The sequence below is a fragment of the Hyla sarda genome, chromosome 1 (genome assembly GCF_029499605.1).
Source record: "Hyla sarda isolate aHylSar1 chromosome 1, aHylSar1.hap1, whole genome shotgun sequence".
Classification (NCBI taxonomy): Eukaryota; Metazoa; Chordata; class Amphibia; order Anura; family Hylidae; genus Hyla; species Hyla sarda.
Genome location: NC_079189.1, coordinates 177,712,970 through 177,729,972, shown reverse-complemented (window position 1 = coordinate 177,729,972; position 17,003 = coordinate 177,712,970). Strand labels below are relative to the sequence as shown.

Sequence of the window (17,003 nt, the reverse complement as noted above, 5' to 3'; positions counted from 1 at the left end):
AATAACAACAGTATCTATAACAGGAAACATGTGTACCTAGATGAAAGTAAACCACTGACAGCTGTTCAGCAGAGAAAAAAAGGAAACATAATCAGCACCCCACCCTAATAACATGAAGGGACATTTATCAATGTTTGCTTATGTATTCCTTTCTATTAGCACTTTTTTCTTTACTTTGTTTTTGCTTATGTTTGACTTATTTATCAACTGCTTTCAGCCTGTTGATAATTTTCTTTCACATAAGCAATTTTTCCTTTTTTACTTTGGTAGTAGCTTTTTCTGCTCCATGTTTGAGCTGGAGTAAATTTAGTCAAATTTTAACCTTGTTGCGGCTTTTTTTTTTTGCGCAGTTGCGACTGTCGCAATTAATAAATACCTGACTACCCGTAGTCCATTTTAAAATTATTACTACGTAGTTACGTTTTGGAAAACTTGCTTTTCTCGCTTTCCAGTCAAAATGTCGCACGAAAAATCGCATAGTCGCAGGTGCGACATTTTTAGTAAAGAAAAATTAACTAAATCGCTTGATAAATGCCTGTCATGGTGTATCTGCCATAGGCTGGGTTCACACTACAGTTTGTCATTACGGTTCCCGTATACGGCTGGGAGGAGGGGTGGGCGGGGCTTAATCGCGGCACCCGCACTCAGCCGTATAGGGAACCGTAGTTAATGTATTTCTATGAGCCGACCGGAGCGAACCGCAGCCTCCCGTCGGCTGCTTTTTCGGCCGTATGCGGTTTCCCAACCGCAATCAAAAACGTGGTCGACCACGTTTTTGCTTGCGGTCGGGAAACCGCAACCGGCTGAAAAAGCAGCCGACCGGAGGCTGCGGTTCACTCCGGTCGGCTCATAGAAATACATTAACTACGGTTCCCTATACGGCTGAGTGCGAGTGCCGCGATTAAGCCCCGCCCACCCCTCCTCCCAGCCGTATACGGGAACCGTAATGACAAACCGTAGTGTGAACCCAGCCTTAAGTACATAAATAAACTGAACTCATAACTAGGGGTTCACAGAACTGTCTTAGCTGCTAGTAACCGAACAGCACAAAGTCTGATTTTCAATAGCAGAGCAGACTTGCCGGGATAATATTCTGCCCTTAACTGCTTCAGCACGAAGGTCCCTGCTTCTCGAATCCTTAAGGCATACCGGTACATCAACGAGGGGGAACCCCCCCATGTCGACGATAATTGGAAATCGCCGGTCAATTCAGACCGGCAATTAGCAGCGATTCCAGGTCAATCGGGTCACCAGACCTACCAATCACTGTCCTGCTGGGCGGTGATCACCGGTGATCAGGGCCTTTCTTACCTGTCCGTAGGTCGGCGGGGGTCCCTTTAAGTGGCGGCAGTGGTGACGGCAGCGTCGGGAGCAGCAGTGGCAGGATATAGCAGGAGGTTAGGCCTGTTTGCCTCCTGCAGTTGCTTAGCAACAACTCCCAGCATGCACAGTCAAAGGGCATGCTGTGAGTTGTAGTTATGCCACAGCTGGAGGCACACTACTACAACTCCCAACATGCTCTTTGGCTGTCAGTGCATACTGGGAGTTATAGTTATTCAACATCTGGGGGCACATTTTTTTTCCTATGAAAAAGTGTGACTCCAGCTGTTGCATAGCTACAACTCCCAGCATGCAGGGACAGCCAAAGGGCATGCTAGGAGTTGTAATAGTGTACCTCCAGCTGTTGCATAACTACAACTGCCAGCATGCCCTTCGGCTGTCTGTGCATGCTGAGAGTTTTGCAACAGCTGAAGGCACAAAACACAGGGTTTGTTACCTAACTCAGTATTTCACAACCAGTGTGCCTCCAGCTGTTGCAAACTATAACTCCCAGCATGCGCTGACAGACCGTACATGCTGGCAGTTTTAGTTTTGCCACAGCTGGAGGCACACTGGTTTTCAAAAAATAAACCCTCATATCTCAGGAATGGGAGGGCGAATTAAGAGTGTGAAAAGGGTACCCTATGTTAATTAATGTTAATGTTAATTGCGTTTTTGGGGGGCTGACCACAGGTCCTCTTTAACCCCTTAAGGACATGGCCCATTTTGGGCTTGAAAATTAAAATTTTAGTCCCCAAGGACTGCCCTAAACTAGAGACCACATAACTAAATGATTAAAACTTAACTTTTATTCCAATTTCTCAAAAATAAATATGAATCGTGCTTATTGGTACCATAGTGAATAAATGTTAAAAGACCGGTCATCCACTATGTGACTACAACTAGAATGATCCTTCCAATGTGTTTTGTGAACAGTGTCACTGTGGGAACCTGAAGTTCCTCTAGACAGTGCTGCCACCACTGACCAGAGAGAAACCCCACACACTTGCAAATATTGCTATTGTGTCACTTGGATGCTGGTTTTAAAAACATTATAGCCCCTCCTGCTGACGTTTCGCCAGTGTACCCTGGCTTTTTCAAAGTGAGGACAGGCATACCATGCATCTAACGTACTATTATACACTGACTAATTAGCCCCTATGTGCTCACTCCCCTCGGTTCTACATCATAATAATGCGCTATTATCCACTAATCCTATCTATTGTTTACATCCATACACTGCTCTTTGGCCAATCCAATCCATTTTGGGCTTGGGGACACAGACAATTTTAATTTTTGCATTTTAGTTTTTCCTCCTGGCTTTCTAAGAGGCATAACTTCTATTTTTCCACCTACAGACCCATATGAGGGTTTGTTTTTTGCACAACATATTGTACTTTGTAATGACACCTTTCATTTTACCATGTATCGTGGAACCAGGAAATTATTATTTGTGAGAGAAAATTCATAAGAAAACTATAATTTTGTAATTTTTGGGGGGTATGGATTTTACACAGTGCATTTAAAGGGGTACTCCACCCCTAGACATCTTATCCTCTATCCAAAGGATAGGCCCCTTTTTCCCGAATTTTCGGGCTATCAAAATATAATGTTAATTATTCTGTACGGTGAACGGTGTAAATGTAAAAAGAATGAAAAAAGTCCAACATTTTTTGTCTCATCACATTCCAAAAAACCTTAATAAAAAGCAATTAAAAAGTTACATATATGCAAATGTGGTACTGATATGAAATGAGCCCTCATACAGCCATGTATACAGAAAAATGAGAAAGTTATAGGTGGCCAAAATAGAGTGATTTTAAACTGTACTTATATTCTGGGGAAAAAAGTTTGAGATTTTTTAAAAGCCGCACAATAATAGAAAAGCGTGTAACCATGGGTATCATTTTAATCATATTGCCATACAGAAAACATGTCCATTTTATTGTCAATATGAAACCTTCCAAAATTTGCATAATTGAGGTTTTATTTTCAATTTACCCACACAAATAATATTTTTTGGTTTACGGTAAAATTATTGATGTTAACACAAAGGACAATTGGTCAGGCAAAAAACAAGCCCTCCTATGGATCTGTGAAATATAAAAGAGATATGATTTTTAGTAGGCGAGGAGGAAAAAACGAAAATCGTCCTTAAGGGGTTAAAAAAATGCAAAGGTTTTTTTTTTTTTTTTTTTTTTCAAACAAAATCAGTATTCCTAAAATTGTCCTATAACTTTTTTATTTTTCCGTATACGGGCTGAATAAGGGCTTGTTTTTGCGCCATGATCTGTATCTTTTATCATTACCATTTTGGTTTTGATGGAACTTTTTGATCCCTTTTTATTTTTTTCTGATACATGAAGTGATAAAAAAAAATCAGTATTTTTGGTGTTTGGCGTTTCTTATATATTTACACCATTTACCGCGTGGGATCATAAACATTATACAGTAACCCCCCAACATGCGATGGCCCCGACATATGATGGCCTCTCAGAGGCCATCGCATGTCGATGTCAGCATCGACATACGATGCTTTTATATGTCGGGGCCATCGCATTAACTGCTATCCGACAGCGCAAAATGCTTAAGCTGCTGTCGGATAGCAGTTTAAGCATCCCGGAGAGGTTCAGTTACCCATCCCCGCTGCTCTGGGTCCACTTCGCGATCCTCTGGCATCTTCTCTGGGGTCCGGGCCTCGCTTTCCGGCATCATTATTACGTTGTGCACACGCCGTCCCGGCGCACCAACGTAATAACGTCACCAGAAAGCGAGGCGGAAGAAGCCGGAGGATCCTGAAGAAGACGGGACAGCATCGGGAGCCCCTGGGACAGCATCGGGAGCGGTGAGGACCTGGTCCGGAGCGGCGGGGACAGGCGAGTACAGCTTCCTATACTTTACATTGCACGAATCCCTCAACATACGATGGATTCGACAAACGATGGGTCATTTGGAACGAATTACCATCGTATGTTGAGGGATCACAGTATTAATAGTTTGGACATTAACGCACACTGTGATACCAAATATGTTTTTGTACAATGTGAAAATAAGGATGATTTAATTTTTTATTAGGGGAGGGTTTTTTTTTTATATAATTTTAGAATCTTTTTTTTATTATTTTTTTACTTAAAAACTTTCTTAAAGTGGTACTCCGGCGAAAAACTTATTTTTTTTAAATCAACTGGTGCCAGAAAGTTAAACAGATTTGTAAATTACTTCTATTAAAAAATCTTAATCCTTCCTGTACTTATTAGCTGCTGAATACTACAGCGGAAATTCTGTTCTGTTTGAAACACAGAGCTGTCTGCTGACATCATGAGCGCAGTGCTCTCTGCAGACATCTCTGTCCATTTTAGGAACTGTCCAGAGTAAATGGAAATCCCCATAGCAAACATATGCTGTTCTGGACAGTTCCTAAAATGGACAGAGATGTCAGCAGAGAGCACTGTGCTTATGATGTCAGCAGACAGCTCTGTATTTCAAAAAGAAAAGAATTTCCGCTGTAGTATTCAGCAGCTAATATGTGCAGGAAGGATTAAGATTTTTTAATAGAACTAATTTACAAACTTTCTGGCACCAGTTGATTTAAAAAAATATATATATTTGTCACCGGAGTACCCCTTTAAGCCCCCATAGAGGACTTTATGGCACAGCATTACACAAGGAGATCAGTGATCCACTCAGGCCCTGTTCACACTACGAAATTCCCGCTGAATTTCCGGGCGGAATTCCGCGGGTGGAATTCCGCGGTGTGAACTTTAACATTAGTGTGAACGAGTTTCCATGAGACCCGTTCACACTGCGGAATTTCAGCGGCGGACATTTCCGCCGCTGAAAGTGTTCCGCTCAAAGAAAGAACATGTTCATTCGTTGCGCGGATTCCGCGAGCACTGCATAGCCGTCAATGGTGACGGCTCAGTGCCCCGCGGCCCTAGCGCCAAAGTACCTTCGGCGGCGGCCGCCAGGCGGAAGCTTCGCTCGCGGAAAAACTTTGATTGCCACGCCTAAAGGGTTAATACTGGACATCACTGCTATCGGTGATGTCCGGTGTTAGCCCTGTATCCCAGCTATCGTTAGCCACCGGGACCGACCCGATATGAAGCAGGGTCATCGCGGGAGTGGGCACAGGACGTACAGGTATGCCCTGCGTCCTTAAGAGGTTAAAAGTAATATTAGGAGGTATTACTTTACTGAGAGTGTAGTGGATGCATGAAGTGGTAGCTGCAAATACAGTAAAGAAGTTTACGCATGCATAGGATAGACATAAGACTACCCTTCATATAAGATAGGGCCATGGACTATTCAGAGTATTCAGAATACTGGGCAGACTAGATGAGCAGAATGGCTCTTATCTGACAACACATTCTATGTTTCTAAATCTACAGTCAAGACTGCCAATTGCATAGGCCAGATAAGAGAAGGCAGCAGCTGGGATGTTGGTACTGTAGCAAAGTGAGGCCATTAAGGGTTAATAAAAAGTGAAAGGACTGTAATGGTTGCAAAAATTGGCTGTCATTCAGCATGGGTTATATTTATAGGTCACTTATGGATTTTTAGAGGAAATATTCTTAATGTTCACAGATGTGCACATCTATTGTAGCTTGATTTGCCTGTCTCCATCAAAGGCTGCTGTGCTTTGAAAAGAAATGATACAGAGAGAACTGTCAGCAGCTTACTGTGCTCACCGTGGTCTAGACTGAATACTAATGTCAGCTGCAACTGCTGCCGCACCCTATAAGATACTATACACATAATGACAGCAAACAAATGTATTCTCTAATGGATACCCAGTAAATGCACAGCACAAGCATGTCTGCCTTATTTAGCTGGTAATAGTAGTATAGTCACACCTATATAAGTAAACATGTGTGCAAAAGTCCCATAGCCTAGTGCACACACAGAAGGGCAGATTTACGTATCTAGCTGCCATTCTAAGGGTAAGGGTCTATTCACACAGTGCAATTCCTGCCTCAAATTAAAGCCCATAGACTTCTATGGAATTCCACACCCCCATTCACACTTCTGAATTTCCGCTTGTGGAATTCCGCTAGCGGAATTCCACAAGCGGAAATTCAGAAGTGTGAATGGGAGTGCAGAATTCCACAGAAGTCTATGGGCTTTAAATTGAGGCGGCATTCCGCAAGCGGAAATTCCGCCATGTGAATAGACCCTAAGTCCCAACAAATCCCATTGACTTGAATTGAGTCCGTCAAGTGTCGGTTATATTAGGGAAGATGAGCAGAGAAAAATATCCGACATGCAGCAGTTTTGCTCCACTTAAAGGGGTACTCCACCCCTAGACATCTTATCCCCTATCCAAAGGATATGGGATAAGATGTCTGATGGTGGGTGTCCTACCATCCTACCATGCGGCACCCACCTGTAACAACTTCAGGAACCGCTGGAGGCCCTCAGGCTAATACAACCCCGACCACGGAAGATCGTGACGCCATAACTCCACCCCCATGTAACGTCACACCCACCCCCTCAAGTCTATGGGCCTCCAGCGGTTCCGGAAGCAGTTACAGGTGGGTGCCGCATAGTAGAATGCGGGGGTCCCCAGCGGTGGGACCCCCACGATCAGACATCTTATCCCCCATCCTTTGGATAGGGGATAAGATGTCTAGGGGTGGAGTACCCCTTTAACTCTTTTTTTTGCAGTGGAGCTCCCTTTAGTGGTTCTCAGCGGTGACATGAACAAGGGCTAAGTGATACTTTATTGGGGCGTATGGGGGGGGGGGGAGGGGAGAGAGGTCCCTTAGGCTAGGTTCACACTGCGGAATCACTGGGCAGAAAGTTTCCGCCCGGAGATTCAGAGTGCAATGTGTTCCACAAGTATTTCCGCCTGAAGAATGAGCAACGCCATTCTTCAGGCGGAAATTTCCAAGCGGATTTTCCATTCCCAAATTCCGAAGTGTGAATTTGTGAACGGAAACCCATTCACTACTCTATACATTTTTGTAAGCAGAATTTCTGCCTGCAATTTCAAAGCGGAATTGCAGGCGGAAATTCGGTAGTGTGAACCTAGCCTTAAAGGAATGCGCAGTGCACAGATAAACTCTGCTGAGAGGCTGGGCAACACTTTCTCTTTGGAACCCTTTGTCATGACTTGTTCTCTTCAATAGGTTGTCTACTGTGTTGTACAGGTAGGAGTATTACTGGGGCACATTTATCATGCAAAATGCACTGGAAAACTGTAAATTAGAGAAAGTGCTGTCCACCATTCTTAATCTTGATCTGCAACTTATTCAGGCTTGTGCCATCTTTGGGGAAGAAAATACCGGTAAGGCTAGGTTCACATCTGGGTCGGCGCTCCATTCCTAGAATGTGTGGGACTTGAGTGGAGAATAAAAAATACTGTAGATTTCTCCTCTGAAATCTTGCAAATAAATGGACACCAGACAGTATCCAGACAGACCCCATTAAAAGTAATTAGAATCCATCGGGGTCCGTTGTGCAACAAACCATGTCCTGCTCCATTTTTTTTCATGAGCAGACTCTGTGACGGAGCTCCAAACAGGAGATGTGTAAGCAGATGTGAATTTAGCCAAAGAAGCCAAGAAATGACCAATCCTTTTAGCATACATAGTATTAGGTATTTTATTTATGTGGCACAACTGGCAATTAAAGGGGTTATCCAGGAAAACATTTTTTTTTTAAATATCAACTGGCTCCAGAAAGTTAAACAGATTTGTAAATTACTTCTATTAAAAAATCTTAATCCTTTCAGTACTTATGAGCTGCTGAAGTTGAGATCTTTTCTGTCTAAGTGCTCTCTGATGTCACGTGTCTCGGGAACCGCCCAGTTTAGAAGCAAATCCCCATAGCAAACCTCTTCTACTCTGGGCAGTTCCCAAGTCAAGCAGAGGTGTCAGCAGAGAGCACTGTTGCCAGACAGAAAACAACTACTCAACTTCAGCAGCTGATAATTATTGAAAGGATTAAGATTTTTTAATAGAATTAATTTACAAATCTGTTTAACTTTCTGGAGCCAGTTGATATAAAAAAAAAAAAAAAAATGGAATACCCCTTTAAGCAACTTTGTCTCTACAACATGTCGAAAGGTTTTTAAAGTGACAGCACCCATTTTATTTATCATCATAAAATGACCTATTGTTTAAATCAATACAAAGTTTGTTGATATTTTCCTATTTTTCCATTTTACTATTATTATCTTAAAATAATCCTGAAATCTTGCCGAGAGACTTCCTGTTCTATCTGTGATAAGAAGGCTAGAAACCGATAAGCATTATAGTAAAAGGTGATACCAGTAGATAGAGCAGACCATGGGAGCTCAGCCTCCCTTTCCCCTGTAGAATGAACTGACAAGTTGCAGCTCATGCTTACAAACGTGTCCCATACAAATAATGGGGTCTGGAGATGTTCATTGTGACTATGTCCATGGGGCTTGCTGTAAAGCATATCACTAAGGCTGCGTTCACACGGCCGTCTAGACCCGTCCCGTTCTTCTCCCATCAAAAAAAAACAAAAAAAACGGACAATAACGGATGCAAACAGATGTTATCCGTTTGGATCCTTTATTGTTCAGTAAATAAACAAAAACATTCTTTTTTGTTCTCAGCATGCTCAGAAGTAAAAACAGTTCAATAAACGGATTGAAAAAAACGGATGCAAACGGAGGACAATAAAGGCTCATCCGTTTTCTATAGACTTTAATGTTTAATTTAACAGCTCATGAAACAAAATTACAATAAGAAAATAAAAACAGATAAAAAAACAAACGTTTTAGCAGCTAATCTAAGCAATCCATTCCCTTTAACATAACTGCACTGTAAGAATAATTGTATTTTGTAACAATTTCTTTTCACTAGTCACTGCGGCAGTGAACAATGCTTTTTATAAATGACAACCCTCCACTTGTGTGCAAGTAAAATCCATGGGTTAGGGTCCCACATAACCTATACGCTGCTGTGCATTTTCCTACCCTTTAAAGGATAACTCCGGGATTTAATCAACTTATCCCCTATCCTAAGCATAGGGGATAAGTGTTAGATCGCGGGGGGCCCCGGCTCCCTGCATGAAACAAGCATATTCAACCACTGCCGGAAGTGGCGGCCGACACGCTCCATCTCCATGAAGTTCTATGGCAGAGCTGGAGCGCTGTTTTCGGCAATCTCCGGCTCTGCCATAGAACTGAATGGAGGGGACGTGTCGGCCGCAGCTTTGTGCTGTGGTCGAAAATGCTTGTTTCATGCAGGGAGCCGGGGCGCCGTTTGGGAGATCGCGGGGGGCCCCCATCGGTCGGACCCCTGTGATCTAACACTTTTCCCCTACAACTTATCCCTATCTTAGGATAGGGGATAAATTGTACATCCCAGAGTTATCCTTTAAAGTCAATGGGTAGCAAAATTAGCTGCAGAACCTATGCAGCAAAGTACGCAGCGAACACGCTACATGTGACCCTACCCTTAGACTATAAAATCAGCAGGGCAATTCTGGTGTGGATTGTTCACCGATTAGATGTGCAATTTATACATTGATTAATGAAAAGGAAAAAAAAAAAACGCAATTAAAGGGGTACTCCGGTGGAAAACTTTATTTTATTTTTTTTAAATGAACTGGAGCCAGAAAGTTAAACAGATTTGTAAATGACTTCTATAAAAAAAAAATCTTAATCCTTCCAGTACTTAGCAGCTGTATGCTACAGAGGAAATTCTTTTCCATTTGAATTTCTTTTTTGTCTTGTCCACAGTGCTCTCTGCTGACACATGATGCCCGTATCAGGAACTGTCCAGAACAGGAGAAAATCCCCATAGCAAACCTATGCTACTCTGGACAGTTCCTGACAGGTGTCAGCAGAGAGCACTGTGGACAACACAAAAAAGAAATTCAAAAGGAAAAGAATTTCCTCTGTAGCATACAGCAGCTGATAAGTACTGGAAGGATTAAGATTTTTTAATAGAAGTAATTTACAAATCTGTTTAACTTTCTGGCACCAGTTCATTTAAAAAAAAAAACTCCTTCAAAATCCACAAGTAACCTTCTGTTGTGAATAACGTGAGGATCAACAGCAACATCCGCAGGTGACAATTTCATAACCAAGGACTTTCTCTTTTCCTATTTTTCAGTTTCAGGCAAATCTCCACGCTTCTTTCTAGATTTGTTTTGCTGATTTTTTTTTGCTGGTTTCCTATTTTTGTTTATTTATTTATTTATTTTTTTACAGAAATAATCCCAACAAATCAAGACCCGTGTGAATTTACTCTTATGACGTACTGACATCCCCATCTGTGGGAAGACATTGTGATCACATTAGGGGATGCCCTTATGCAGTGTTTACCAACCAGGGTGCCTCTAGCTGCAGCAAAACTACAACTCCCAGCATGCCCGCACAGCCTTTGAATCCTGAGGTTAGTGATATGATAGAAAATATATTCACTGTAATACTCTTTGGTAGAGATATGTTCATTCATCTTCCTGTATGTGTATTTTGTTCTATGACTATATGTTATTGTTCCTGCCCTGTATGGGTATGCTGTAGTACAGCTATTGTCCTGTATTATTATGTTGTTGTATGTTATGTTTTCCTTTGGCTATGTCCCTGCATAAGCATGCTGTCATATAACTATACTCCTTTATGCATATGCTGTGCCTATGATGTGGCTAGGGTCCAATATGGCTATGTTGTCATATGACTATGCTCCTGTGTGCCTATGATGTGGCTAGGGTCCAATATGGCTATGTTGTCATATGACTATGCTCCTGTGTGCCTATGATGTGGCTAGGGTCCAATATGGCTATGTTGTCATATGACTATGCTCCTGTATGGCTATGATGTGGCTAGGGTTCAATATGGCTATGTTGTCATATGACTATGCTCCTGTGTGGCTATGATGTGGCTAGGGTTCAATATGGCTATGTTGTCATATGACTATACTCCTGTGTGGCTATGATGTGGCTAGGGTCCAATATGGCTATGTTGTCATATGACTATGCTCCTGTGTGCCTATGATGTGGCTAGGGTCCAATATGGCTATGTTGTCATATGACTATGCTCCTGTATGGCTATGATGTGGCTAGGGTCCAATATGGCTATGTTGTCATATGACTATGCTCCTGTATGGCTATGATGTGGCTAGGGTCCAATATGGCTATGTTGTTATATGACTATGCTCCTGTATGGCTATGATGTGGCTAGGGTCCAATATGGCTATGTTGTCATATGACTATGCTCCTGTATGGCTATGATGTGGCTAGGGTCCAATATGGCTATGTTGTCATATGACTATGCTCCTGTATGGCTATGATGTGGCTAGGGTCCAATATGGCTATGTTGTCATATGACTATGCTCCTGTGTGGCTATGATGTGGCTAGGGTCCAATATGGCTATGTTGTCATATGACTATGCTCCTGTATGGCTATGATGTGGCTAGGGTCCAATATGGCTATGTTGTCATATGACTATGCTCCTGTGTGGCTATGATGTGGCTAGGGTCCAATATGGCTATGTTGTCATATGACTATGCTCCTGTGTGGCTATGATGTGGCTAGGGTCCAATATGGCTATGTTGTCATATGACTATGCTCCTGTGTGGCTATGATGTGGCTAGGGTCCAATATGGCTATGTTGTCATATGACTATGCTCCTGTGTGGCTATGATGTGGCTAGGGTCCAATATGGCTATGTTGTCATATGACTATGCTCCTGTGTGGCTATGATGTGGTTAGGGTCCAATATGGCTATGTTGTCATATGACTATGCTCCTGTGTGGCTATGATGTGGCTAGGGTCCAATATGGCTATGTTGTCATATGACTATGCTCCTGTGTGGCTATGATGTGGCTAGGGTCCAATATGGCTATGTTGTCATATGACTATGCTCCTGTGTGGCTATGATGTGGCTAGGGTCCAATATGGCTATGTTGTCATATGACTATGCTCCTGTGTGGCTATGATGTGGCTAGGGTCCAATATGGCTATGTTGTCATATGACTATGCTCCTGTATGGCTATGATGTGGCTAGGGTCCAATATGGCTATGTTGTCATATGACTATGCTCCTGTGTGGCTATGATGTGGCTAGGGTCCAATATGGCTATGTTGTCATATGACTATGCTCCTGTATGGCTATGATGTGGCTAGGGTCCAATATGGCTATGTTGTCATATGACTATGCTCCTGTGTGGCTATGATGTGGCTAGGGTCCAATATGGCTATGTTGTCATATAACTATGCTCCTGTGTGGCTATGATGTGGCTAGGGTCCAATATGGCTATGTTGTCATATGACTATGCTCCTGTATGGCTATGATGTGGCTAGGGTCCAATATGACTATGTTCCTGTATGGCTATGATGTGGCTAGGGTCCAATATGGCTATGTTGTCATATGACTATGCTCCTGTATGGCTATGATGTGGCTAGGGTCCAATATGGCTATGTTGTCATATGACTATGCTCCTGTGTGGCTATGATGTGGCTAGGGTTCAATATGGCTATGTTGTCATATGACTATGCTCCTGTATGGCTATGATGTGGCTAGGGTCCAATATGGCTATGTTGTCATATGACTATGCTCCTGTGTGGCTATGATGTGGCTAGGGTTCAATATGGCTATGTTGTCATATGACTATGCTCCTGTATGGCTATGATGTGGCTAGGGTCCAATATGGCTATGTTGTCATATAACTATGCTCCTGTGTGGCTATGATGTGGCTAGGGTCCAATATGGCTATGTTGTCATATGACTATGCTCCTGTGTGGCTATGATGTGGCTAGGGTCCAATATGGCTATGTTGTCATATGACTATGCTCCTGTGTGGCTATTCCCCTGGATGTAGGGTTGCCACTAGAGATGAGCGAACTTACAGTAAATTCGATTCATCACGAACTTCTCGGCTCGGCAGTTGATGACTTTTCCTGCATAAATTAGTTCAGCTTTCAGGTGCTCCGGTGGGCTGGAAAAGGTGGATACATTGCTAGGAAAGAGTCTCCTAGGACTGTATCCACCTTTTCCAGCCCACCGGAGCACCTGAAAGCTGAACTAATTTATGCAGGAAAAGTCATCAACTGCCGAGGCGAGAAGTTCGTGATGAATCGAATTTACTGTAAGTTCGCTCATCTCTAGTTGCCACCTTTCTTGCAAAAAAATAAAAATAAAATAACTGGCCATGCTAATTTGCATAATTAATTATATATGCATAACATTACAGGACACACATATGCAAGTGATATTTTGTCCTAATATGACCCCTATAATTTTTTATTTTTTTTTATTTCTCCTTATACAGGAGGTTATTTTTTTTTTTTTTTTGCGCCCTGATCTGTAGATTTTAACAGTAGCATTTTTGTTTTGATGTGACTTTTTGATTATTTTTTAATCAAATTTGTGAGTTTCGGTTAGTTACTAACTACAACTCCCAGCATGACCTGATACAGCCTGTGGCTCAGCAGGTGCCACAAACCTACAGTTCCCACAATGTTGGACTATATAGTAGTATATAGTATAGATCAGTGTTTCCCAACCTGGGGTGCCCCCAGCTGTTGCAAAACTACAACTCCCAGCATGACCTGATACAGCCTGTGGCTCAGCAGGTGCCACAAACCTACAGTTCCCACAATGTTGGACTATATAGTAGTATATAGTATAGATCAGTGTTTCCCAACCTGGGGTGCCCCCAGCTGTTGCAAAACTACAACCCCCAGCATGCCTGGACAGCCAACGGCTGTCCGGGCATGCTGGGAGTTGTAGTTTTGCAACAGCTGCAGGTGTTCTGGTTGGGAAACACTCATATAGGTTATGGTGCAACATTCCAGGAGTAGGAGGATTGGTTGGATAAATACCGGCCATTGCATATTTATAATATAAAAATACTGGCCAGGTGGCAACCCTACCTGTATGGTTATAATGCGGCTAGGGTCCCATATGGCTATGTTGTACAATGGCTAAGTTCCTGCATAACTATGTTGTCTTATGACTATGCTCCTGTGTGGCTATTGCCCTGTATGGTTACAATGTGGCTAGGGTCCTGTATGGCTATGTTGTTCTATGACTATGCTCCTGTCCTGTATAGTTATGCCCTTGTCCTTTATGGCTCTTTTATTCTATGGCTATCCTCCTGCCCAGTATGGCTATGTTCCTGTCCTGTATGGTTATGCCATTGTCCTTTATGGCTCTTTTATTCTATGGCTATCCTCCTGTCCAGTATGGCTATGTTCCTGTCCTTTATGGCTCTTTAGTTCTGTGGCTATCCTCCTGCCCAGTATGGCTATCCTCCTGCCCAGTATATCTATGCTCTTGTCCTTTATGGCTCTTTAGTTCTGTGGCTATCCTCCTGCCCAGTATGGCTATCCTCCTGCCCAGTATATCTATGCTCTTGTCCTTTATGGCTCTTTAGTTCTGTGGCTATACTCCTGCCCAGTATAGCTATGCCCTTGTCCTTTATGGCTCTTTAGTTCTGTGGCTATTCTCCTGCCCAGTATGGCTATCCTCCTGCCCAGTATATCTATGCTCTTGTCCTTTATGGCTCTTTAGTTCTGTGGCTATCCTCCTGCCCAGTATGGCTATCCTCCTGCCCAGTATATCTATGCTCTTGTCCTTTATGGCTCTTTAGTTCTGTGGCTATCCTCCTGCCCAGTATAGCTATGCCCTTGTCCTTTATGGCTCTTTAGTTCTGTGGCTATTCTCCTGCCCAGTATGGCTATGTTCCTGTCCTTTATGGCTCTTTAGTTCTGTGGCTATCCTCCTGCCCAGTATGGCTATCCTCCTGCCCAGTATATCTATGCTCTTGTCCTTTATGGCTCTTTAGTTCTGTGGCTATCCTCCTGCCCAGTATGGCTATCCTCCTGCCCAGTATATCTATGCTCTTGTCCTTTATGGCTCTTTAGTTCTGTGGCTATCCTCCTGCCCAGTATAGCTATGCCCTTGTCCTTTATGGCTCTTTAGTTCTGTGGCTATTCTCCTGCCCAGTATGGCTATGTTCCTGTCCTTTATGGCTCTTTAGTTCTGTGGCTATCCTCCTGCCCAGTATGGCTATCCTCCTGTCCAGTATAGCTATGCCCTTGTCCTTTATGGCTCTTTTATTCTATGGCTATCCTCCTGCCCAGTATAGCTATGTTCCTGTCCTTTATGGCTCTTTAGTTCTGTGGCTATCCTCCTGCCCAGTATGGCTATGTTCCTGTCCTTTATGGCTCTTTAGTTCTGTGGCTATCCTCCTGTCCAGTATAGCTATGCCCTTGTCCTTTATGGCTCTTTAGTTCTGTGGCTATCCTCCTGCCCAGTATGGCTATCCTCCTGTCCCGTATGTTGTGGCTCTGTCCCTACATGACATCTTCCTCATGATCCTACAGAAAACAGGCAGGGATGTGAGAGGAGGCAGGGGAGCGGTCGCCTGAGGGGCGCTGCCGGATGAGTAATGGAATGGGCTTCAGGGAGGAAGCAGCACCCAGTATGCCAGCCCGGACCAGCTGCCACCCAGACCAGCACTGTGCCCACTCTTCCGCTAGAGCTATGGGGAATGCGCTAAAGTGCTGTACAAGGAGCACAAGTGAGGAAAGTGTGCGCAGCCATAGTGGGACTTTACTAGGATCGTGTGCAGCCTCACCTGGTAGCCAGCGGCCAGAGGAAGTCTCCTCCACAGCTCCGCAAGTATAGTCATCCTTCAGAGAAAGGGCAGCGATCCCCACCGCTCATACCACAAGTTCCCGGCACCAACTCTCCGCCGTGTACCCAGTGTATGAGGCGCTTCACTTCCTCCCTGCGACTTCTCCTAAAGCCGCCTCCCTCCACTCTACAAGGAAGCGGACGCCACCTCCGCCGCTAGGGGCAGCAGAGCGCAGACCTGTGTGTACGGGAGCTGTCATCCTGTGTACAGCAGAGATAGAGAGAACTAGGTCTCACAGGGAAGGCTCTACACACACACAAAGATTTATTCCTGAAAGCCCACAATGGCCATTATACTACAAGTAGATATCCTTATCCCACTAGGATTTATTATAAAGAATGTACATAGTTATGATATGGACCACCAGGGGGCGTCAGGCAGGCGAGGAACCCCATAGAAAAACACTTGACTCTCCAAGACAGTCTTTCCCAACCAGGGTGCCTCCAGCTGTTGCTAAGGCTGTCCGGCCATGCTGGGAGTTGTAGTTTTGCAACTGCTGGAGGCACCTTGGATGGGAAACACTGCTCCAAGAGCATATTCATGTAGCCACGTTTTGTATAACTTTTGTGTGCTTTAACCCCTTAAGGACACAGGCAATTTTAGTTTAGCATTTTCGTATTTTTCCTCCTCATCTAGAAATCATATTTCTTTTATATTTTCATCCAAAGATCATTGTTTTTTTTTTTTAATGATAAATTGTCCTTTGTACAATTGTCCTTGACATCAATCATTTTAACATAAAATGTGCGGCGCAATCAAAAATATATTATTTGTGTGGGGAAATTGAAAAGAAAACAATTTAGCAAATTTTCAAAGGTTTAGTTTTCACACTGTACACTTTACGGTAAAAATGACATGTTTTCTTTATTCTGTTGGGTCAATGTGATTAAAATGTTATATTTTGCATGTCATTCGGAAATCAAGGTGCCAGAGTCTGGGGAGGAGGAAATGCCAAAATGCCTGAAGTCCAGTGTCAAGTACCCACAGTCAGTGATGGTCTGAGGTGCCATGTCAGCTGCTGGTGTTGGTCCACTGTGTTTTATCAAGGGCAGGGTCAAT

At 43.4% G+C, this 17,003-nt stretch overlaps 1 protein-coding gene across 1 annotated transcript in view; it reads right to left on the bottom strand.

Moving 5' to 3' along the window:
• The window catches only part of MCUB (mitochondrial calcium uniporter dominant negative subunit beta), a 100,476-nt gene extending 84,394 nt beyond the window's left edge, over nucleotides 1-16,082 (bottom strand). The window contains exon 1 of the mRNA XM_056564525.1: nucleotides 15,885-16,082. Within this exon, the coding sequence (XP_056420500.1) occupies nucleotides 15,885-15,938 (54 nt within the window). The 5' untranslated portion in view covers nucleotides 15,939-16,082. The remainder of the gene's footprint in view (nucleotides 1-15,884) is intronic.
• Nucleotides 16,083-17,003: the final 921 nt, after the last annotated feature.